Below are 24,335 nucleotides of genomic sequence, written 5' to 3'. Positions count from 1 at the left end.
TTGAGAGCGCAGTCGGCCCCTGCACCTGTTCTCTCCCGTTCTCACTCACACACCCGAGGGAACTATTATTGCCCCGGGAAGAGTCATCTGCTTGACTGCTCTCTCTTTATCACACACTGACACACTCATGCATGTAGAAAAGTCCTACTACATACCTCTAAGGTTTTAGCATTCATTTTTAGAAATCCTTTTTTTCCCCTCAGACTTTCACATATGGACAGAATAACTGTCTTTGGCCTCTGATTTGTAGCATGCATAAAATGACAACCTCGTGAGACACAGGTGCACCATTACCTTCATCTCCTTCAAACATCAATTTATGTGGTCACAGTCAGTTTAATGCAACTGAAATGGACACCTTTTATGACTACCCATAATCCTTTGTGGCACATGTGTGCCTTTCATTCAAATTGGGAGGGTTTTTTCCATTTTATTAGAGAAATATAAAGAACATATGTCTTTGAGTCTCATCTTGAAAGTTAAAAAATAAATTGTACTGGTTATGCACGGTTTAAAACTGTTTTTGGCAAAATAACAACAAATCTGATCTATTACTTAATAGTAGATGATGATGATGATGATGATGATTCTTTGATGTATCAGAGAGCGCGTGTTTCAACTGTCATGGTTTACATTTTCAGTTAACAGTCAACAAATGAGGCAAACAATTACCTATTTATGAGAGCAAACTTTTTTTTTGCAAGTTTTAAAGAACAACTGAACTGTGAATCCTCCAACTCTGATTCAGTAAAACAGATCAAAGCTGATCAAAACTCTTATTAAATGGGTTCCTACGTATGCATAAACATCTCCCATGCTATATTTAGAGCTTGATCTCCATTTAAGATTAGATTCTATTTACCTCATTATGTTTAAGATTTAAAAATGTCCCCATGCAACACATTCAAGTCAAACTTAATTGACTTTGTTCTCAAACACAAATGACCAGTTCAGAGCCTTATTTGTGCACTTCAAACTGAACATTAACATAAACACTCAAGTCATATTTGATCACACATACAGGCCTTCACTATATCTACCAGTGCTTCCATGCAAACGTCACTCTAATACTTTAGTAGACATTTTATTGGGTGGATGGATGTTTCATCACACCATCGCCGCATGACACTCAAAATACATGCAAGACAAAAGACTGCATGCCTGAAACCACAGTCTCCCGACTGAAGAACAAAGATCTGCCCCCCAACTGGACACGATTCACACATTTGGTCTCAATTCACAACCATGAGGAAAAACAGGATGCAACATGAATATAAATGATGCGGTATGTAGCAAAGAAATTAAATTACTATACTAGAGAATATTTTAATACTCTTACTAACACTATTATGTTACTATATGATTTTTATTTATTTTTTGGTGGCATAATCATATAAATACAAAAATATAGGTTTTATATTTAATGTACAGTGGGTACGGAAAATATTCAGACCCCCTTAAATTTTTCACTCTTTGTTATATACTTGTTGGGTCTTTCCCAAAAAGACTCATGGCTGTATTCGATCAAAAGGGTGCTTCTACTAAATACTGAGCAAAGGGTCTGAATACTTAGGACCATGTGATATTTCAGTTTTTCTTTTTTAATAAATCTGCAAAAATGTCAACAATTCTGTGTTTTTCTGTCAATATGGGGTGCTGTGTGTACATTAATGAGGAAAAAAAATAACTTAAATGATTTTAGCAAATGGCTGCAATATAACAAAGAGTGAAAAATTTAAGGGGGTCTGAATACTTTCCGTACCCACTGTATACAGTGCATATGACTATAACATAGTTGAGGCAAAAGGTTTATGATAAAGAGCTAATTTGTTGTTTCACAATACAGGACCTAAGAAGCCTTTAAACTTAAGAAATTAGAAATTTACAAAAACTAATAATAGATGCAAAGTGCACATTTCCATACAGCTCAGCTTTTCATAACCACAGGAGAAGGAAGTGATTATCTGCTGCTGCAGACCTATAGTTTGTCTTTGAAAGGTTTGTAAACATGAAGCAATTAAAGGCAACACACGCACGAAAATTTGAAGCCTATTATCCTGTTAAACAATTTATCAAATGACTTAACATATCCAATCTCATCTTGAATAAAAATTCTTAGCTTGCTACAGGCTATGGTACAGCATGAATAAAACATAATCTTTCTCGTTTTACTGAAAATAAAAGGGCAACGAATAATTCCTTCAGGCTAAACATACCATTTTTGTCTCCTCTAAACTGCTTAGTAAAGTAAAGCCATAGCTCAGTTTATCTTCTTTAATACTCAATGTTGCCAATAATCAGGTACATTATTCATGAATAAACCCTCTATTTGCATTTTTGCTTGTTAAAAGGGATTTCCCGTGATACAAGAAGTTCATCTAAAAGTGCATCCAGATTGAGTAAAATTTCAATCACGGAAAATTATTTTCTCCCCACAACCCAGAAATGTATGCAGTAAATGCCATGCCCTGAGGTTTCCAATCAGCTGCTTTACAGTTAAATTTGATTGACTTCATTATCTACAACACGATTCTCAAAGAATTAGGAGAAAGAGGAAATGAAAAGAGAATGTGGGGATTTCACAAGGGTGAGGTAACCATTTCTCTCTGTGAAACAATGCAATCGGACACATGACAGCTATTAGATGAAAGCAGGTTTTAGGTGCCTTAAAAACTACAATGAGTGGGAGTGAGGGGTTTTCCTGGGAGTTTCTAGTACTGATCTAATGTGCCACAAGTGAATCTGATGGACATGTGAAAGTCATCAGGTGAAACCAGGCAGTGAATTCCACATAAATTATCATTTAAAACGTTCTTTCAGTTAAAGTTTCTTTTAGAATACAGTTAGAATACAGTCCAAACAAAAGTACACCGATTTAAATCCATCAAGTAAGCCTGCCAGTAATAAAACCAACTGCTTAGTCAAACGGCAGTCGTCAACTTTATAAAGGAATGCCTTAAAAACTACAATGAGTGGGAGTGAGGGGTTTTCCTGGGAGTTTCTAGTACTGATCTAATGTGCCACAAGTGAATCTGATGGACATGTGAAAGTCATCAGGTGAAACCAGGCAGTGAATTCCACATAAATTATCATTTAAAACGTTCTTTCAGTTAAAGTTTCTTTTAGAATACTTGTTGTTCACTGACGAGCTGCGCAAAACCGCGTTCATATTCGCGCAATTTTTTGAGCAGCTCGTCAGCGAACAACGGCTCTGTGTAGTTAATGCTGCTCAATGTGAAAGCCCGCAGGTGATGGAGATTTACCGCTGATTACAAAACCGGCTTTCTGACAAGATGCGCGTTAAATATCGCATGCGATTTATCGTGCAGCCCTAGAATCTACTAAAAAAATTCTTCAGTGAAGCAGCTGAAAACAAGTATTTGGATACTTTTTTATTGTCAAAGTCGTTGTAAACACTGCTTAGAAAAGTTACATTCATTTTGAAATAAGCTCTGCCATCAATTGTTTGGCACCTGGTTTATTTTGTTAATGCAACGAAATTCATACATTCTTGAGTGTGGTTTAAGTGTCCAAATACTATTGAGGCCACTGTAAGTGGAAAGTAACTATAAAGATTTGGTGAAATTTGGTGTATTTTCTTTCATTTTGACCAGTATAACATTGCTCTTGATCATCGTTGCATTGAAAACAATTTTGGGCCTCAGGTTCATTGATACAAGATAACCCTTTAAATTTAGTTAATCCTCTAAAACTGTTCAATGGTATCTTGGCCACTGTTATTTCTAAGCCAGGTACGACTTTTTTATTGTCAAAGTCGTTGTAAACACTGCTTAGAAAAGTTACATTCATTTTGAAATAAGCTCTGCCATCAATTGTTTGGCACCTGGTTTATTTTGTTAATGCAACGAAATTCATACATTCTTGAGTGTGGTTTAAGTGTCCAAATACTTTTTGAGGCCACTGTAAGTGGAAAGTAACTATAAAGATTTGGTGAAATTTGGTGTATTTTCTTTCATTTTGACCAGTATAACATTGCTCTTGATCATTGTTGCATTGAAAACAATTTTGGGCCTCAGGTTCATTGATACAAGATAACCCTTTAAATTTAGTTAATCCTCTAAAACTGTTCAATGGTATCTTGGCCACTGTTATTTCTAAGCCAGGTACATAAGCCAAAGTTATGTCCTTCTGGATTGCTGAATGGAAGTGGGAAGAGCTTGGAGGCATGCAAATAACATCATTACAAAGAGCGATTTGAGCAGCCATGAAAGACTGAAAGATAATGCGTGTCAGACACAATCAGACTGCACAGATTCATTGAGATGTGTAATGGTTACATTCTTACAGATGGTCCTTACGTGAAGGCCATTTCACACGAGGTCAAGAGTGTTGCTGGACTTCAGGGCTGCTAAAGCTGTGTTGGGATGAAAATTGAGAAATTTCCAGACTTCATCTAATGTGGTGCTTGGGTCATGGGTTTGATGCCTAGGTAACACACAGTACATGTTTACATGCACTAATTTTTGCCAATTGGAATGAATCCAATCCAATTTCAAATGATAAAAGTTATGTTTATATGAACCTTATTCTTTACAATCCGATACACATTTTCATTTTCCTTTGAATTACATCCAAACAAAACTTATTGCCCAGATGCCGCGTTCAGAATGAGGAAAAGTACACTGCGATGTCACTGGATCTACCGCAAGTATAATTGTAATTTTTCTTTTATGACATCTAAAAAGTACGCTGAAATATATGTCTAATATATGTCAGTCTACTTCAATGACCAGTTTGAAAGACAAGAAACTAAAATAAATGTAGACATGTTCATAAGACGTAAAACGTATAGTAGTAAAACGTAAAAATATAGGCACTGTGCATGCGAACAAGGTATTTTTAAATCCGATTGAGAAGGTCTTTAGATTTAAGTGTTTACATGCTTAATTTTTTCTTCTTGATTGAAATTCATCTTAGGACGAGTCAGGTGCTGTAGTAGCCCATCCGTAACACAGGCATAATGCAGCCAGTACAAAAGCGCTGAGTCAGTTAGTCATCAAAGCAGCCTTTCCTTGGAAGACAAACATCCTCAGAGGAAGGTCACTTAGCCCAGCCCCATCCCCCCCCCCCCCCCCCCCCCCCCCAAAACCAACACTTTGTTTCATAATGTCAATGCCGTGTGAATTTAAAGCCTTCCTATTTTGTTTTTCCCTCTGACACGGGGTTGGTCCAATCACATTTATTTTTATGCATCTTTGTGCTGATGCGATCTGGTGCAGAGTGTGTTTGTGCCAACAGACACGTAAATCTTTTTTACAAGAGGATAAATTTACTTTATTGTATAAAGGCTGTGGGCCAAAGTGAACACTGCATTGTGTCTGTAAAAACATTGTTAATGATAAAGAGCACGTTATCTGCTGACAAATTTAAGAAATGTAGAACAACATAGAAACTGGTACTTCAAGTACAGGCATTGGAATTAAACTATATATGACACCTCTTTCCAAAAAAGCCAAAAACCTTATGAGCATGAGAAAGATTTATTTGCTTTCCTTGCTCAGTGTATTACAGTGTGTTGAAGCACCAGATGGTACATTTGACATTCAAGTACCTCATTCTGTCAGCACTAAACCTGAAGCAGGCGCATACAAGTGGGTATAGGTTATTCATACATATATACCTTAACCATCGCTCTTCAACTTCCATGCAGCTAACCACAGGAAAGTTCACATATTCACTCTGAGAACTAAAGAATCCTGTCTGAAAGAAGAAGAGGGTGAAGATGAGAGTTGCTCTAGACGAATGCTTCTCAAATGGCGTCAAAAGCAATATTATTCTAAGATCAAGAGGCAACCATTTATTAATAATACATTTGTCAAACAATACAGTTCAAAAAGTTTGGTGTCAGTAATATATATTTTAAAGAAATTAATACTTTTATTAATTAAGGACACATTTATTGATGACAGTAAAGACAATATATGTTGTTATAAAATATTTGAAATAAGTCTTGTACTTTTGAGCTTATTATACTGAAAGAAAAATGCTCCATGGTTTCCACAAAACTATTAAGCAGCACAACTGTTTCCAACACTGATAACTATAAGAAATGTTATGTTTAATGAGCACAAAATCAGCATATCAGAATGATTTCTGAAGGATCATGTGACTCTGAAGACAACAGTAACGGCTGCTGAAAATTCAACTTTGCCATCATGGGAATAAACAAAACTTAAAAATATATTAAAAGAGAAAACAGTTAAAACTGTAATAATATTTATCAATTGTACTGTTTCTACTGTATTTTGATCCAATAAGATACTTCTTTCAAAAACAGTTTAAAAAAGTGCTTATTTATAAATAAGTGACCACACAGAACACATTATCATTTATCATCAAGGACGCTGGGATGTCTTATAATTTGTCTAGCTTCTACCAAGTGACAATTTTCAACATATCAACAATAAAAGATATACGATCAATATTCTCTCATAAAGTTATCCTAATTATGTACTATTATATGGTTAGTTCCATCTTATTAATTGCATTGAGCATTGTTTTTTCCCCCCGTGCATCAGAACAGACTTCTGATTTTAGGCCATGATCCAGCAGTTGAGAAGCACTGTAGACCGAATGACGAGCTTAATAACAAGTCCTAACTCGTTACATAATGCATCATCGTTAGATTGACCGACCGGCATTGCATCAGTTGGCAGTACACCAGAGCCTGGCAGACTCCATGATAATCCTGGATTTCCCTGCACAAGCTGTGACATATATGTGCCCTTACTTCCAGGAAGCAAACCTCTTTGACGAATACGTCATTAAAAAAGTCTTATAATTTGTCTAGCTTCTACCAAGTGACAATTTTCAACATATCAACAATAAAAGATATACGATCAATATTCTCTCATAAAGTTATCCTAATTATGTACTATTATATGGTTAGTTCCATCTTATTAATTGCATTGAGCATTGTTTTTTCCCCCCGTGCATCAGAACAGACTTCTGATTTTAGGCCATGATCCAGCAGTTGAGAAGCACTGTAGACCGAATGACGAGCTTAATAACAAGTCCTAACTCGTTACATAATGCATCATCGTTAGATTGACCGACCGGCATTGCATCAGTTGGCAGTACACCAGAGCCTGGCAGACTCCAGAGCCTGGCAGACTCCATGATAATCCTGGATTTCCCTGCACAAGCTGTGACATATATGTGCCCTTACTTCCAGGAAGCAAACCTCTTTGACAAATACGTCATTAAAAAAAATATTTTCAAACCGTTTCATTATATATTGGCCATTTATGGAATTGCTGATGGTGACTGGTAATGTGATCAAATCTGCTATCTGGATTTATCATACGTTTTATACAAGTTGCTTTGCATTACTATGGGGAAAACAGGCCTCTGCATGATGTTGACTGTTTTGAATATGAAATGTGTCTTTCTGTCAGTACCAAAAAAAACATGCATTGGGTAAGTTACATGAAAAAAGCCATAATGAAAATACAAAAATGTTGAAATTAAGAGATATTAAGGAATAGTTCTGAGATACAAGTCAAAACTAAGACACAAAAAGTGGTCATAATTTTAACTTCATGTCATAATTCAGAATTTTTCTTTTTCTCATAATTATGAATTAATACCTCAATTTGACTTATGTCATAATTGTGTTTTTTTGTCATTACAATTTAAGAAGCCAGTTTTTTTCTTGTAGCAGAAGTGAGCTTCCATATTTGTGTCTCAAAATAGATATGAAGCCCTGACCAACATGCAGCACATTCACACAAACATACAAATACATGATTCACAATAATATGAGAAATCCAGAACTGTTCAACATGAGTAAAACATCTCTAGTTAAACTAAAATATGCCTAGAAAACACAGAGGTCTTATCAATGATGCAGCGTCGTCTGAAAATGATTTCTCCTCGTTTGAAGACTCACTATTTCAAAGGGTGCATGTGGGATAAAAGCTTTTGCTGTTGCCATAGCAATGCAGTCAGCTGCATGACATCAAATAACGCTTTTAACATTAGCTACTGCTGACCTAGAAAGACCTATGAATATGAAGACCCACAAGGCATCAAAACCAACAACTCATGAAAAAACGAAATCACACACATATCTAACAACCCAAGGTTTAAAGTACATAGATATGCTTTTTTAAAAAGTGTGCCATCATGAGATTTGTCAAAGTATAATAAACGATAGCTTCATAATGTTTGTATATTGTATTAAAGATGGATAGCTATCCTCTTATAATGAAATCAAAAGGTACTTCTTGTAGAGCTTGTAAGACTTTCTCCAACTTCCCTGTCATGCTGCTAAATTTGCCCAGCTCATTATGTTGGTGGTCACTACTGTATTATTCAGATGGTTCCATGAGCAGATGTGTTCTAAATATAAAGCTTGTCCTTAACTGGTCCAACGAATCAGACACCCCCCCCCTCAAAACTCACAAATACTGATTAAAATTCCAGAGCTCCAGCCGAGCTGTCCTGCCACTGTCATGGGACGCCAACCTAAATCAACAACCTCGGGCAGCTAGTCAATCATCAGTCAAATGTTCATGATACACTAATGGAACACAAATTGTCTCTCATTTCTGACGCACTTGCCATGACTATTATGCATGTGATTCTCTTGAAAACAATAATAATAAAAAAAACATTTTTACAAGTATAAAAGGAACTTTTTCACCAACAACAGGCATTTGACTTGGCATGTATGTATGTAGCAACAATAGACTAATAATTAACCAATCAAGTGTGCTGTAAATATTACATATAAAAGGGTTCATTTAGACAGTCACTTGTTTGTTCCTGAATAAATCAGTTTTTTGTACAAATGTTGTAGCTGTTATAATAAATAAAACTCACAGCTAAAATAATTTGAAATCCATGTTGTCTATAATAGGCTACTGAGCCAAAACTCCTACAGTCACATCAGGTGAATAGAAGGTCACCATGAAGTACAAGGCCAAAGACAATCATTCTAAAGACGAGTATTTTTTAAACAAATCTCTCATGATCTGCCTTCATCCCTATAGCAAACAGATCATACGTTACAGCAGAGAAGGTGGATGAGAGACTGGACTCATAGAACAAAAGCACTGCAAAAAATCAATTTGGCTTTGGCACATTGTAATTGTATTAATCCTTAAAACTCATCTCACTGGAGTTAAGCCTTCTGCACTGATCTCATGTGTCGACTGGCTCTGGTGCACAGTCCCGTGGAGAAAGCCATTGTTCGACACGCATATGTTAGCATAATATTAGGTCTTGATCCTCCTGTGTGTCTGTGGGCAAGCTAGATTCTCCCAGGTTTCATTAGGCAGAGAAAGCATGCGTGCTGCCCAAAACTTTGCTGAATACAATATGATCTCCAACTGTTAGTATCCTCAGGACTCAGAGTAAGTTGCTTCAAAGAGCAGCTGTTAGTCTGCTGCATGGCCCTGCACAGCTAAACATAAACCTAAATGAATGTCAACCACTTGAATATTAAATACTAGTTTGCAGTACTTAATTAATAAATTGAGTTTTGAAAGTTAATCAAAAACAGATGAGCCATCATAAGAAAATGCAGGCAAATTTTGAATTAATTAAAAAAGCATTTTTAAATACCACACACAAAAGAGGTGCAAATGTTCCTGTCTTCATTTGCATTTTACACACAAATGACAGATCAGTGAAGAATAACAACCCACCATAGGGCAAGTAAGTGGCAACATGACAAAATGTTATGACAAATTGATTATTTGTGTTGCATGAAGGATGTAGCTGCCTTTTTCTTCATGCACTTAGCTCCATAAGTAACTAAATAAGTCATTTGCTACTTGGCAAGCTTTGCATTCCTCCTTCTGATTCTGTATCAACTCTATCTGATGTGGTTAATTTGTCAAGAGGATCAGAATTACCTCTGTTGAAAATATTAAGGCATTATACTGAATATTGAAACTGGATGACTAACAATAAAGGAAATGGGCAACTTTTTACTAGAGCAAAAAGATTTTCTCCATTTCAAAGGTCAAACACAATCTCTGGGTTTACAGAAATAAGTATTTATGTAAATTGAAAGCTACATTATCAGTGACAGCAAAAACAGCAGTTTTGTTGCAACGTTCAGATGCTTGGTGCATAGTCAATACCACATTTGATCTAATACATCATTTCTTCTTCAAACATTCAGAATAAAGAGAATAAGATTTGCTTACTGCATTGTGATCCCCCAGCGATTTTTCAATCAGTGTCCCAAATATGGTGGGCTGCAAAAGAAAGTAGAAAATCAATCGATCGATCAATCAATCAATCGAGGAACAAAAGTTGACAGACAGGTCATGTGGAAAGTGTAACAAGTTTAAGTTTCCTTCAACATTAAATGAGGATGTATAAATATCACATGATAGTTGTCATGATCACAGGCGATTCAGACAGCTCACAGATAAGCCAGATTCAAAGCTGATACAAAGTCATTAGACAAAAGTTAGTTACTGCAAACTCAAGTTACATAAGGGCTCAAACTGCTTACATAGCTTTGAAAACAGAACACGACACAATCACACTATTCACATCCACTTATTTATACAAAATTTTCAGGATATTAAAGCTTAAAGATCGTTGACCATTACATTATTGTTTGCCTTTAACTGAGCTTTGCATAATGATTTATTAATCATATTTTGCATACCACAGAAGTATTTTTACTGCACAGCCAATATGCATCAGAACAATATTATGGACCGTCCTAGTATATCTATATCATTTCCCATGCTTAGTGGAATGTGTCAAGATATTTACACACGACATACTGCAAAAGTGACATGGACTCAACGATAAAACTGGGAAAAGAGATGCTGACCATTTAATATGTGAATGCTTTGTTTTATCAGCTTTATTGAACCATTCCATAAGTAAGCAACCACCATGGCCCAACATCAACCTTTGAGAGAATAATGAATAAATCAGACTGATTTATTAGTGTTACAGATTTCAGTGTTACTGCAGTAGAGTAATTTCCCCCAGTACAACATGTTTCCTGAGGCTGTTGTCCAGAACACAGAACGCTTCGACTCTAACAACTCTTGTGATATTTAATGAATATGGCTAAGGAATAATGACCATAATAAAAGAGCAGAATCCATTACTCGTGTGAGCAGGTGTGTATGTCAAGATTAATGGAAATTGTGTGACTGTAATACAGACATAGGAGAAAGAGGAGCTTGTTTGGCTAATTAAAGTCTAGAGCTTCAAATAACAAATGAGACAACATAGAAAGCATCTCACCCCACAAGTCCATCGGTCAGTGATCCAAAGCTATTAACGAAACAACAGTGCTGCATTACAGCACCCGGTGGCTCCGGCAGAGAATGAGAAAATGACAATAGGCAGCAAAGCAAGTCATGCATGTAATTAAAACCATTCCACTAATACAACGGCTGGAATCATAATGGACTACACTAACAATCCTTCTTCCCCTGCAAACTACTTGAGTTGCAAGTCCTGTCTTGCATTTATTGTAGTTGGCCAGGTCAGAAAGGTAATCCGTGTTGACTTAATCGGAAGGATGTTTGGAGTTTGGCACAGCTGGAAAGTATGTGATCTCATGGATAAACTGAGGGTTGGATCATTCATCGGCCTATTAATTATAATCTGTCTTCAGTCCCACATCCTGTTTTTAATACCATATTGTCAAGCTCAGCATGAATGGTAACACTTCACGACAAGGTTAACATTAGTTAATGCAATATCTATCTATCTATGCATGTGTGTGTAGCCGTGCGATAATACAGTTTATATGAAATAGTATAGTATACAGTATAGTGGCATAAGTAGTATATTTATAATATAACATTAACCTAGAACAATATATGCTGTCAAAATATTGTTGATTATTTCATGAGACCTAAAGTATAAACTAATGTTAACAAAATGAGTGTTATTGTAAAGTGTCTTAACGAAAGCATCAGGGACTTTAATTTCAAGCCACCGTGCTTCTTAATACTTAGAGGACTTGGCTTTAACACATTGTGTTTGCTTCAACAACTGCCAAGCATGTCCAGGGCTGCTTTAAGGCAAGATTCAAGTTTTCCGGTAATCTTCATAATCTTCAACCATGCAAACAACTCAGTCTGAAGGGCAGAACAGGAACCCGTCGTCATCAGGTGCTAGGAACCAGACATTTCTCACACAGTTTGCTCATTGGAACATCAGTCCCTGGCACTGAAGGAGCTAAACAGTGTCTACTGAGGTTTCTGCTTTAATGGAAACACTGGGGGAATCCATGCTGCTGCCACAGGTGCACCAGACCCCTCTAATCACACAGATGATTGCCTCTTCTGTCACACCGACGTCTGTGTGAAAAACAGATGCTCACCTATATGTTATCTCAGGAAACTGCACTCCCTATAATTCAAGAATCAACTATTCACTCTGCAAATATAGTGACAAATAAGACCAGCATAATGAAATCATCCTCCGACTGCCGTTTAAACTGTCAAAGCATAAACTCAACTCATCAGGTTGATTACAAGCTCCTTCTGTGTGTTTTAAATAAATGATTGACTGACTGCTTTTAACAACTTGACTTGAGCTTGTGAAACAATGTGAAGCTTGGTGAGCTCGAGTGAAATGTATACTATATGAATGGAATTAACAGTAAAAAGGGTCAAAGAAAGATTTCTCAGATGAATCGATCTCCAGTTTATTTCAGATTTAGACTTTAGACAGACAGGTCTGAATCAATCCACAGCATTGACTTATAAATCTCTGTCTGAGAGCAGACAGTTGAAGGATGTCTGGCAGGTTTGAAAGTTGTCGATTAGTCATCCTGAAGTGTTGTGTCTCTTCTGGGATTCATACATCAATTCACATTGCAATCGTGCTACCAGGGCCGGATTTACGCATAGGCATTCTAGGCATGTGCCTCTGCCCGCTCTTCCAGGGGGGCCCAAACACAGTGAAGAGATATATAACATTTTTGTTATACTATGGGATATCTACAACAGTAAAAGAACCAAAACCCCAGAAGACATTGAGCAAATAAATATAACAAACAATAGGGTAAAAATGACAAACTATTTTCATGTCTTCACCCTTTTTTATGTACGGAAATCATGCTTTTCTCCTCTCACAGATGCACACATAGTACAGACACGCACTCACGCACACACGTGGAGACGCAAACAGAACCTCGTTGTCAGAGCTGCGGCTGCCCCGTGAATTTATCAATAAAATAGTTTCGCAGCTGAAAAGCTATACATGACATTTCTCAGTAGCGAGGTTCTTGAAGCAGTTCAACTTAAAGATTCACTATTAGTAGACGCTGCTACTGAATACTGCTGAGAGACGCACAGACGCAAGTATTCACACGCACTTAATCTCTCTCTCTCTCCCTCTCTCGCTCTAATAACTGCATTAGACTGCATTAATAACTGCGTTAGCCTGCATATCAATGGCTAAAGCCTCTGTTATTAGCTCTAAAATTACGTTTTGGAATTTTCAACGGAAGGTTTGGGATGATGTGCGTAAAAAATTATCTAGTTCAACACACACGAGATTTCAGGACAGAAACATGTCAAATGTCTTGAAACATCATCTGAACAATTGATGTGTGATTGTGTCTCCAGGCCGTTAAAATTATTAGAGAAATAATGCACTCCCGTAGTGGTTATTATGTGGCCACGTCGCCTATTAATGGAATGGTCTTTCTCAGTTCTCAAACAAATTAAGAACTAGGCTACACTCAACCAAGCGCTTGTTGCGATAGAAAAAACACTAACGGTTTCCACGGATTAAGAAATATTTTTGTTTGCTTGGGTGGTAATATTAGGCCTATTATATTAATAAGGAAGGGGGGCCAAACAAAATTTGTTTTGCCTATGTCACGAAAGGGGTAAATCTGGCCCTGCATGCTACTCAAACTGAAGATATTTCTGAAATCATGCGAACACAAAATCAAAGAAGCTTAGTACTAGAGCCTGAAGAAACAGCCCGCTTAAACATCCACTTAAATACATTTTTCAGCAAGGATACATTAAATCAATCAAAAGAGTCAGTAGACATTTATAATGTTACAAAAGATTTCTATATTGAATAAATATTGTTCTTTTGAAAATATTCAAAGAAACCTGAAAAAATACATATATCCACAAAATATTAAGCAGCACAACTGTTTTCAATAATAATAATAAATGTTTCTTGAGCACCAAATCAGCATATCAGAATGATTTCTGAATAATCATGTGACACTGACAACTGCTGAAAACTCAGCTTTTCCATGACAGAAATAAATTACATTTTAAAATATAGTAAAATAATAAAACCGTTATTTGTAATATTAACAGTAATATTACACAATATTACTGTTCTTACCGTATTTCTTTATCAAATAGATGCAGCCTTGGTGAACATAAGAGACTTTGGTAGAGAGAGACTATCTGAAACATCAATAAACAAACAAAACAAAAAACAGTTATGTATATTACTCCACCTTATCTTGGTAACTCTGCTATCAGACACTTTCAGGTTGTATGAAATAATCATGGGATTTTTACATCAGCAAATAGAGGATTTCTACAAAACATTCAACCAGTAGCAAAACATTCAATGGGGGACGTAGGCGTCGTGCAAGACACATGAACTTCGTGACTCCCACTACAAGTTACACCCACTATCAACCACCCTACCTGAGAGACACTGAGAAACAATCCCAGAATCCCTAACACACAAGTCTGTGATAAGTGTTGATGAAGCTTATATTATTTACATGGCTGTCAAAGTGAAAGCGTTTTCTTATTAGATTAATGAAATATGTTTGCATGACAATTTTGCGGTTGTCTTATCTCAGTATGGAGCACTGAGAACACAGGCATATAAGTTTCCTTCAGACCGTGTCCAATACATAACACATAACAGTTAGCTGCATTCTGGCATACATGCTGCTAAAAAGGACAGTGCTGCCTCTTCTAGAGAGCGGTGTTTTTGAAGTAAAAGAAATAAGCACAGGAGACTCAGCTGCTTACTGTAACTCAATATGACCCAGTGTGCGATAACTTCAGCCGTGTTTATGTTGGGTCAAAGGTGAGCTCAAACTCACACTTTAGTGGCAAGCAGCTGCTATTAAAAACACTCATGGGTGTGTGTGCCTGTGTGTGTGAGTGAGTGAGTGAGTGCTTCAGCAGCATCTCAGATTCATCTCAGATTCCAGCACCTCAGATTGCTAAAGATAAACAAACTAAAAAAAAAAAAAAAAGTGGTTCTGGAATCCCTCCTTAGTCATATGTTTTATGAGCATAAAATATTTTCAGTTCTATCTGAGACCCAGACCATAACTCATTAACATATGCATGTTCAAAGTCAAAGTCAGCTTTACTGTCATAGTTAACACACTACAGAGGAAAAAGAAAAAGAAATGTGGTTCCTTCAGGAAATTGCAGCGCTGTCATGACACAAATATTACACAAGTAAAATAGTAAACAGACATTAAATACAGACAATAAGTAACAGTGCTAGACAGGAAACAACAGACGAAGGCATTACAATAGTTGAATAATGGATATGTATATATTACTAATATATTTCATTTTTAAATAAATTCAAATAGAAGAGAGATTTAAAATCGTAATAATACTACACAGTAACAAATACCAACCCAAACTTTTGAACAGGTGAAATATAATTATTACTTTTATTAATCATTAATTATACTTTATTGCCTACTAGTGAAGGCATTTATGTCAGATTGAATGAATATACATTACTGTCAATATAATATGGATTACACATTATAACATATTATGTGGTCTTGTAATCACAAATACAAATGCAAAAAAGTGATGTTCTTTTGAGTGGATTAATCAGATTTTTTCTTGCCACTCAATGCATCTTGCCTGTGAGTATAGAATTAGGATCAAAATGAGTTATTCCAAAACCAGTCAAACACAAATAATGGTAACACTTTACAATAAGGTTCATTAGTTAAACATTAGTTAATATATTAACTAACATGAACTAACCATGAGCAATACATTTGTTACAGTATTTATTAATCTACGCTAACGTTAGTTAATAAAAATACAGATGTTCATGTTAGTTCACAGTGCATTAACTAATGTTAACAAGATTTTAATAATGTATTAGTAAATGTTGAAATTAACATTAACAAAGATTAATAAACGCTGTATAAGTGCAGTTCATTATTAGTTCATGTTAACTAATGTAGTTAACTAATTAACCTTATTGTAAAGTGTTACCCAAATAATGTGTAACGGGCAGACAGTTTCCCGCTGGCATGGAATCTCACACAGGTCAGGACAAGTGCAAGCTAATTAGGCCAGCCATCCAATTCTTAATCAACTGGAGTAGAGGCTTGGCAGAGATCTGTGCGTGAAACACAACAACTGCATGCAGTGGCATAATGAGGGTCCGTTAAATCCTCATCCTCTAGTGACATGGAGGGGGAAAAAATCAATACTTTCCCGTTTTTAGCATCTCACCGTAGCACGTTTGTGCAGAGCACATGCCTGATTTATGCGGCCTAGCAGACATGCTAATGTTTTAAGGCCAATCAAAGTTCCAGTGACGGTCGATGCCGTTATTATGCGTTCAGCAACCTTTGGTATTGATGTAGGCCTATTGCTTTTATCCAAGCTGTCATTTTAACAGGTGTAAAATATGTTACAGCTAGTATGCCGCTATAGTTCCCCTTATGTGCCCGCTGACCTCTTAATTAGTCGAGTGCAAAGTGTCATCATTTAGATGTGAACGGACCACATCTGGTGTGACCAATACATAATCCAATAACACTGTATAATAATATAAAGGAAAGAGATTTGATAAATCAAATCACAGAGATTAGAGCATTTGATTTAACCCTTCATCCTCTCAGCAGCAAATCGTGAATCTTTTCAAAACTACAAATGTTTTATGGAGTTGCATCTCCACTATATAAATAAATTTTATTTTTGCTACATAAAAGTAACAAAAGATATTACAGATATTATATAGATATTATATAAACTAAATATTCATGTAACAACACCTCATAAAGAGCTCCAATTGTTTTAAAAAATAAGTACATGCATAATTTTTTTTTTATTTAGTTTTACTCTGCATAATGTACATATTCTAGGGCAAGGTAATAAATATGTAGTGCCATTTACTAAGCATTTTATGAATCTCACCGAATTAAGCACTCAAATCAAGCGATCATATAGCTAACAATATGAAGAAAGTGAAAGTGAAGTGACATGTGGCCATACTCAGAATTTGTGCCCTGCATTTAACCCATCCAAGTGCACACACAGCAGTGAGTAGCGAACACATACACACACCATGAACACACACCTGGAGCAGTGGGCAGCCATTTGCTGTGACACCCAGGGAGTAATTGAGGGTTCAGTGCCTTGCTCAAGGGCACCTCAGTCTTGAGTATTGAAGGTGGAAGAGAGCACTGTACATTCCTGCCGGTACTGAGACTCGAACCCACGACCTTTGGTTTACAAGTCCGACTCGTTAGCCCACGACTGCCCAAGAAAGTTTAAAAAAATCGAAAAAAGAACAGCTGTGTGCTAAACCTGAGGCTTCCACAGTAGATACAGAAGAACAAGGGAAAGGAATTTACATGGAATCAGTGTCTTCGGCCCACTGAAAGGTTTGCTTGCATAAACATACTTCCCAATTATATTATTGTATTAGTGGTTTGAATATTACGTTACAGTAGGTGTTATTTGCATTTACCAATAAAATGTATTGCGATCATGTGTTGGTTATAATAGAAATGTTGTGCACTCTAGCCCTCCAAGAGTTTGGACATTCTAGACAAACCGAGGTTTTGGACAATATCAGCAGAAATCTTTATCAAATATTAATGCAAAGTAACTTATCAAATAATAATACTGAAGACCAGCAATAACGATTTCCTGTTTGAGTACATAATAAAGGCAATAAATACAGTACCATTCAAAAGTTATATGTTTTTTGTTGTTGTTGTTGATTGTTTGTCGCTTATCAATGTAAAGTCATCACTAAGTAAGGATTTATGCTAATATTGTCCAAATCCTCTATTTGCCAAGGGAGTTTCCAGACTTGTGTGGTGTTCTTTTCATGGTCCTGTCGAAGTATAAAATATACATATATTAAATTAAAAGCTCCGCTTTGTCTTGATTAGTGAGGAATATGGTTTGATCACACAAGCAAAAGCAGTCACGCTAATCTTCCACTGGCAAAAAGGGGTGAGCTCATAAAGGAAAGGGTGCAACCAAAAACACAAGCCCAGTCCAAGGAGCCTTTTGATGTCAAAGAAACCACAGAATGAAACACGAGACCCCCGTAATGCTAGTCTCATACACCCAGGCCACAGTCCTTGTTTACCTTCTGTGAGAACTTTTTTTTTTTACTTAAAACTTCAGAGTAATTAAAGTTTGAGGCAGATTTCATGGGTCTAATTATTGTTGTCACTGCATAAATGCCCCTTTATGTCACTTTTTAATGAAGTGCTTTTATTACAATTTGGCTCTGTGAGCCAAGTGTAAGAGTCAGGTGAGTCTCATCAAAAGCTTTTGCAACACAATCCATCCGCCACATTCCCATCAGTTTTTTTTTCTTTCTGAACACGGCACCTTGCCTCAGAAAAAAAAAAAAAAAAAACTGGCATCAAATGCATAGTATCAAAAAGTCAGATAAACCCAGTCGACACGGCTTGCGGTTGAGCCTGGGCACGGCTGCCTTGAGAACAAGTGGAGCACAAGCTGACAGAAAGAGAATCTGAATTTGGGAAGATGAAAGTCGTGTTTAAGCATTCCTAGACGCTCTCTTCAGAAGGACCGTGAATGTATATGTGCGCGAGGATCAAAGCCTTGCCTCCAGTGCCGGGCTGATGGTGGAGTGTGTGGGGGCCACTGAGGTCCCTGTGTTAATGGGGACAGGGAGGGAAGAGCTCTGGGCTTTGATGGAGAGCTTGCGCCTGATCCCCCATCACTGCTGTATTGTCTGAAGAGCAGGGACAGTGGATCAGGCTACAGACTCACTATATGAAGTGCTGTGGTGTCACGCTGTTCACACAGGTGTTAAAAAAAGACCTTCTTCAACTCTTCATTAGACAGGCAACATCATGAGACTGAATGAAGTGAGAAATGATTAGATGTTGCTTTCAAGCAAACAAATGGTCTGATGAGTCATTTTCTCCATATTAAAATACCCGTATGCACGCTTAATTGGATAATTCACCCAAGAATGTCAATTCTGTCATCCTTTACTTACCCTCATGTTGTTCTAAAACCATTACACTTTTGTTCATCTTTGGAAGACAAATTAAGGTAATTGCGGTATTCTTTCATCATATTTTGTCCATTTTGTACACCAAGTAATGAAGATCTTATGGGTTTGGAATGATATGAGGGTGAGTAAATGAACAACTACAAATCAGTCATTCACAGCTTCATTTCTCAGAAGAGTGTGTTTGTGTGGCTCTGTGATGCTTTCAAAACATTGGGCTTCATTCACTAATAATTTTAAGAACTTTTGCATTTATGCACACAGGAAAAAGCACTCATGCAAAATTTCCTTCAGATTTACAAAAGGTTTGTACCAACACAAATGAGTTTTTACACTCATTCCAATGTTGATGAATTACGACGTCGTTTCAATTGGTTCTAAACTTTTATTTGAAAAATTATTTATAGCCAATATTAGTATTTTAGCTATTTGAAATCATACACTGCAGCTTTAAACACAGTTTTTCTCTCGCTCTGTGAATAGAATTCAGGTGTGCAATGCGGTATGTATAAATATACGTTTGATGTATTTTAGGTCTGACTGTCAAAAATCAGTGGTGGGAAAATATCAGTAATGTTTCCTGCCTCAAGGTAACTGCAGCTTGTGTTCCAAAATCAATAATTCCTGTTCCCTATAGGACATGACACAGAGAAGAGACTCAGATGGAGAACATACCCGTTGTTTGGTGACATGCCTCAGTCCGATGTGTGGCTGACTCCTGCACTGTGGAGGGAAAAAAGAGAGAATTTATTGCTCTAGTATACACACAAAGCTTGAAAAGACTTTGCTTTCTCACTTTCCAAAAATGCTTCAGAGAACAGTGAATATAATCTGGACTGAAATTTGTAGAAGTATTATAAACTGCATGACAGTTGTGAACACAAATCAAACATGGCAACCACACAAAGGTCATATGAACAGAAAACATTACATTTGACAGTACAGTTGTTTTCCTAGAACTGTACTCAATACACACTCCCAGAAAAAAAGGTACAAAAGCTGTCACTGGGGCAGTACCCTTTCAAAAGGTACTAATATGTACATTTTAGGTACTAATATGCACCCTATTGAAAAGGTACCGCCCCAAAGTCTTTTGATCAGTGAGTGAGTTTAAAAACTCAACCATCAACTTACCATCTTCACCTAAAAATAATTGAAAACAATTATTAGGGCAGTATGGCAAAATAAAATAAAAAATTAAATGCTATATTTTTTTGGAAAAATTATTTGAGCCCTAATGTTAGAACTGCAATATATATATTTTTTGGGGGGAAATTATTTGAGCCCTAATGTTAGAATTGCAATATATATATATATATATATAATTTTATATATAGTTTAATGTTCCTAAAAGCCAGAATACAGTAAACAACTACACAACATATCTTAACAGATTTTGAAAACACTTGGCATCACACTGTAGAACTTTGTTGTACAGAGAACAACTGGACATCACACACTATCAGACTTTGAAGTTGTTCCAAACACAATCTCACACAGAAACATGCACCTCATTGCTTAGAGATGCAGGACAAATGCAAATGAGTCCTAAAATCAGCTCAAAATATCAAATGTGTTTGATATTCTGCGGCTGGATAGTCTTAATCTAATTATACACTAGACAATATACACTATATACACTATACTATACATTTTATGTGTGAAATCTATCAAATTAGACTAATTAAAGAGTCTGTGGGAGCTGCTTCTTCCGGGGGTTTTTTTCTGTTTTGTTTGCAAGTATGTTGAGCTTTTTGAAACCTGTATATCACATTTCAAACGTGACGTGTGAAAGCAAACAAGCTTGGATTTTCTTTCCAAAGATGAGGCTCATAAACGAAAGTCAGCAGTTGAGTCTGTCACTGCTCAGAGCCTGCACTTCACCAGCTGCACAAACACACACAAAAATACCTTAACTGGCTCAAATCATGATACCTCCTCACAGAACCAAAAATTACCCTTCGTCTACTCACACACACAAACCACTAAACCACTCTGACAACCTCACTTAACTCATGTCTAAAGATTTAAACACTGACCTGAACCAGAGACCACCACTCTCTTTATTGGTGGGACAAAGCAATTACCAGGGAAACAGTTGATTTTTCGACTCTAGAGTGAATTTATTCAGCTGATGTAGACATAACATAGGGCCTGGGATAACAACACCTGCTCCAACCCATCAAAGATGATGGACATTTCCACAAGAGCTGACATTTAATTTACCTAATAGGCAAATATAAAATGAAAAATAAACCATTAGGATCCAAATCAATTACACAATAGAACAGAAACCAGTTACCATGTAAATTCATCAGTAAACTCAATATCTGAGAGCGAGACCCATGCACAAATCATGAGAGGAGACAGACAATTGCTAACAGAAACCACGTCACATAAGAGAACTTCATTATGAGGGAGCCCGGTTGCCTAGTTACCACAGCAGCCTGCTACGTGCATGTTTTTGGGCTGGTCTACATAATCTATGTCACGCTCCATTGTGACTGCAGCAGCCTGAGAGGCTAAACGCCTCCTTTAGGTAAAGCGTGTGTGTGTGTTTTAATGTGGGAGAGCATTCTCCAGGTCTTTGGCTAACATGGGTGATTACGTGCACAAGTGTTCAGGGGACTGAAATCTGCATGCAGGGAATCAAACATATGTTGGTTTTGTTCAAAAAGTCGCCTACCTGTATGTCATTTTAAGACATCATAAGCGCACACTCGACATGAAGGCTGTTACAAACGGTGCCCCATTTTGGCCAAATGATCAGGTGCCTCATTTTTGTAACCACTGCATGCGTCTTTCATGGAGAAACCCAGAATGCACAGCATCCAAGGCAGGGAAACAATTAGTCAAAAATGGCGGATGAAGTGAGAGCAATACTGATTATAAATGTAATTCATTCAACACCTAAAAGTATTTAAAAATATTTTAAATTCAGTCTAATGGCAATTTCACTTAATATGTACTTTTACACTTAGAATGGCATGATTTTATCCCACTAACAAGTTAAATTCAAATCCCGCAGTCAATTTCATTGGTCAGCTCAATCAAGCAGTCACCTGATAGGAAAACATTTTTCTAGACTTTTCTGGAGTCAGTCTAGAAATATCATGGATGAGTCTGGTCATAACAAACATTAGTCTATCTATTAGGATGTGTCTATTAATGTTAGGGGTTAGTATTTGTTGCAGGGTTTGCACTGAGGGGGGGGGGGGGGGGGGGCAATTCAGACTGTGCAATTGTCATTCACATGAATGAACACCGATTTGCCTCAAATTGCAGGCTTTTGTTGGCGATCACCAGAAAACAGTGAGTGAAAATTGTGCCCAAAATCATATAGTGTGTATATCCGGCATAAGGATCGTTGTTGCTGCTTTTAAACTTACATTTTTTCAGTATTGCAGGGTAGCACTGTTCATGCACCTTTTTATAGAAGCTGGGTTTTTTTAGGTATTCATAACCCGTGAGTAGCAGCTACAGTATCTCAAGGACATGGCGGATGACAACTAGTCTGATCTTACATTTCTGGTTAAAAGAAATGAGAGGAGATTAAAAGGGGTTGTGAATCTACAACAGCAATACAGCAGATATCCGAAACGTGTCATTTGTAGTCTTATTTATAGCTTTATTTCTAGGGTTCCTGCATTTAATACACATTTAATACACATGTGAATTCCAAAACAGTTGTCAACGCTACGATTTTCTGTCTGACTGTGGTGAGAGTTTAATAGATGGAGCAGAAAATAAGTTTAAATCCTTTAATCTCAACATATTCTTTAATTGAAGTGAATGCTCAATTTGTCAACATTTATAATAATAAAGAGTATTTTTGTATCTGATGGTGCTGATCCATAACAAATTTTCCATTTGCTTTTAAATGTAAAATTTGACTAACATTACAAACTTTTTTTTTAAATCCAATACTCCCTGGATAGAAATCATGTTACATTAGAGTCAACTAAATGCAAATATAGAATGCAAATGGAAGACTGCAGCTTGTGTTTTTAACATTTTCATTAAATATGTGTGGTTGAGAGGGGGTGCTGACATCATTAACCCGATTAATGGCAAGAACCAAACAAACCATACCCCAGACTGAGAAGATAATGTGAAATCATTTACATGCAAGACACAAATGTCAAGGACATCGAGGATCAAATGAGCATATATGAGCAGAAACCCAATGAAGTGCTGTAATTAATGCAATCAATAAATACAGCATGACCATTAGTTCAGTGGCTCGTCTAAAATTAAAAAATGTAATTCTGGAGCACAGTGTTTAATTATACAGCATCATTGCATTATTGTAATGTACAGAGCCAAAAGGTCTATAATACGTAGATCGAGTTATTTGTTAACATTCCCATTCATCTCAATGGCAGTTTCTTGCTAAGTACAAGACCGCCCAGGAAGTATGTGATTTGCCCTCTTTACATTTAGATTAGAGCTGTGCAATTAATCGAAATAGTTTCGATTTTGGCTTCCAATGATTATGAAAATACAATAATCAAGATTAAAAACAATTATTGTGGCCCATTCCACCCCTTTCTTACAGTGAAGAGAGTATGCTGTTTTATTTTACATTCAATTGTAGTAGGCTGTTAGCTGAATACTTTAGACTTGCATAAAAAACTTTAAGCACTGTTTGTTTCATTTGTATCTTTTTTTCCATTGTATTTGTCCTTTGCTTTTTTGTTTTTATTGTATTATTGGCTGTTTAATTAATTAAATAAATCACTAAAGTTTTGGTCATAAATGGCCCACTCATAATTGTGTTAAATAATCGTGATTACAATCTTGACCAAAATAATTGCGATTATGATTTTTGCAATAATCAAGCAGCCCTACTTTAGATCCAGCTACAGTAGGCTAAAATGGGTCATGCTAACAAACCAAACCTTGAACCTTTAAATGTCCAGCAGTCATTACTCCAGCCTTCAGTGTCACATGAACCTTCAGAAATCATTCTAATATTTATTATTATCAATGTTGAAAACATCTTTGCTGCTTAATATTTTTGTGTTAATTCATTTATTCAGGATTTTTTTTTCTGAATAAAAAATGTATAGGAACAGCATTTATCTAAAACGAAT

General features: G+C 36.5%; 1 protein-coding gene across 1 annotated transcript in view; it reads right to left on the bottom strand.

The window, feature by feature from the left end:
• Nucleotides 1-24,335, bottom strand: part of LOC107602004 (ras-GEF domain-containing family member 1B-A-like) — a 63,583-nt gene that overhangs the window by 27,750 nt on the left and 11,498 nt on the right. The window contains exons 2-3 of the mRNA XM_016294380.1: nt 19,915-19,962; nt 10,182-10,232 (exon numbers count right to left, since the gene is read on the bottom strand). Of these exons, the coding sequence (XP_016149866.1) occupies nt 10,182-10,232; nt 19,915-19,962 (99 nt within the window). The remainder of the gene's footprint in view (nt 1-10,181; nt 10,233-19,914; nt 19,963-24,335) is intronic.

The sequence above is a fragment of the Sinocyclocheilus grahami genome, unplaced genomic scaffold (assembly GCF_001515645.1).
Source record: "Sinocyclocheilus grahami isolate Dianchi unplaced genomic scaffold, SAMN03320097.WGS_v1.1 scaffold317.1, whole genome shotgun sequence".
In the NCBI taxonomy this organism is placed as follows: Eukaryota; Metazoa; Chordata; class Actinopteri; order Cypriniformes; family Cyprinidae; genus Sinocyclocheilus; species Sinocyclocheilus grahami.
This window is presented reverse-complemented; position numbering and strand designations above follow the sequence as displayed.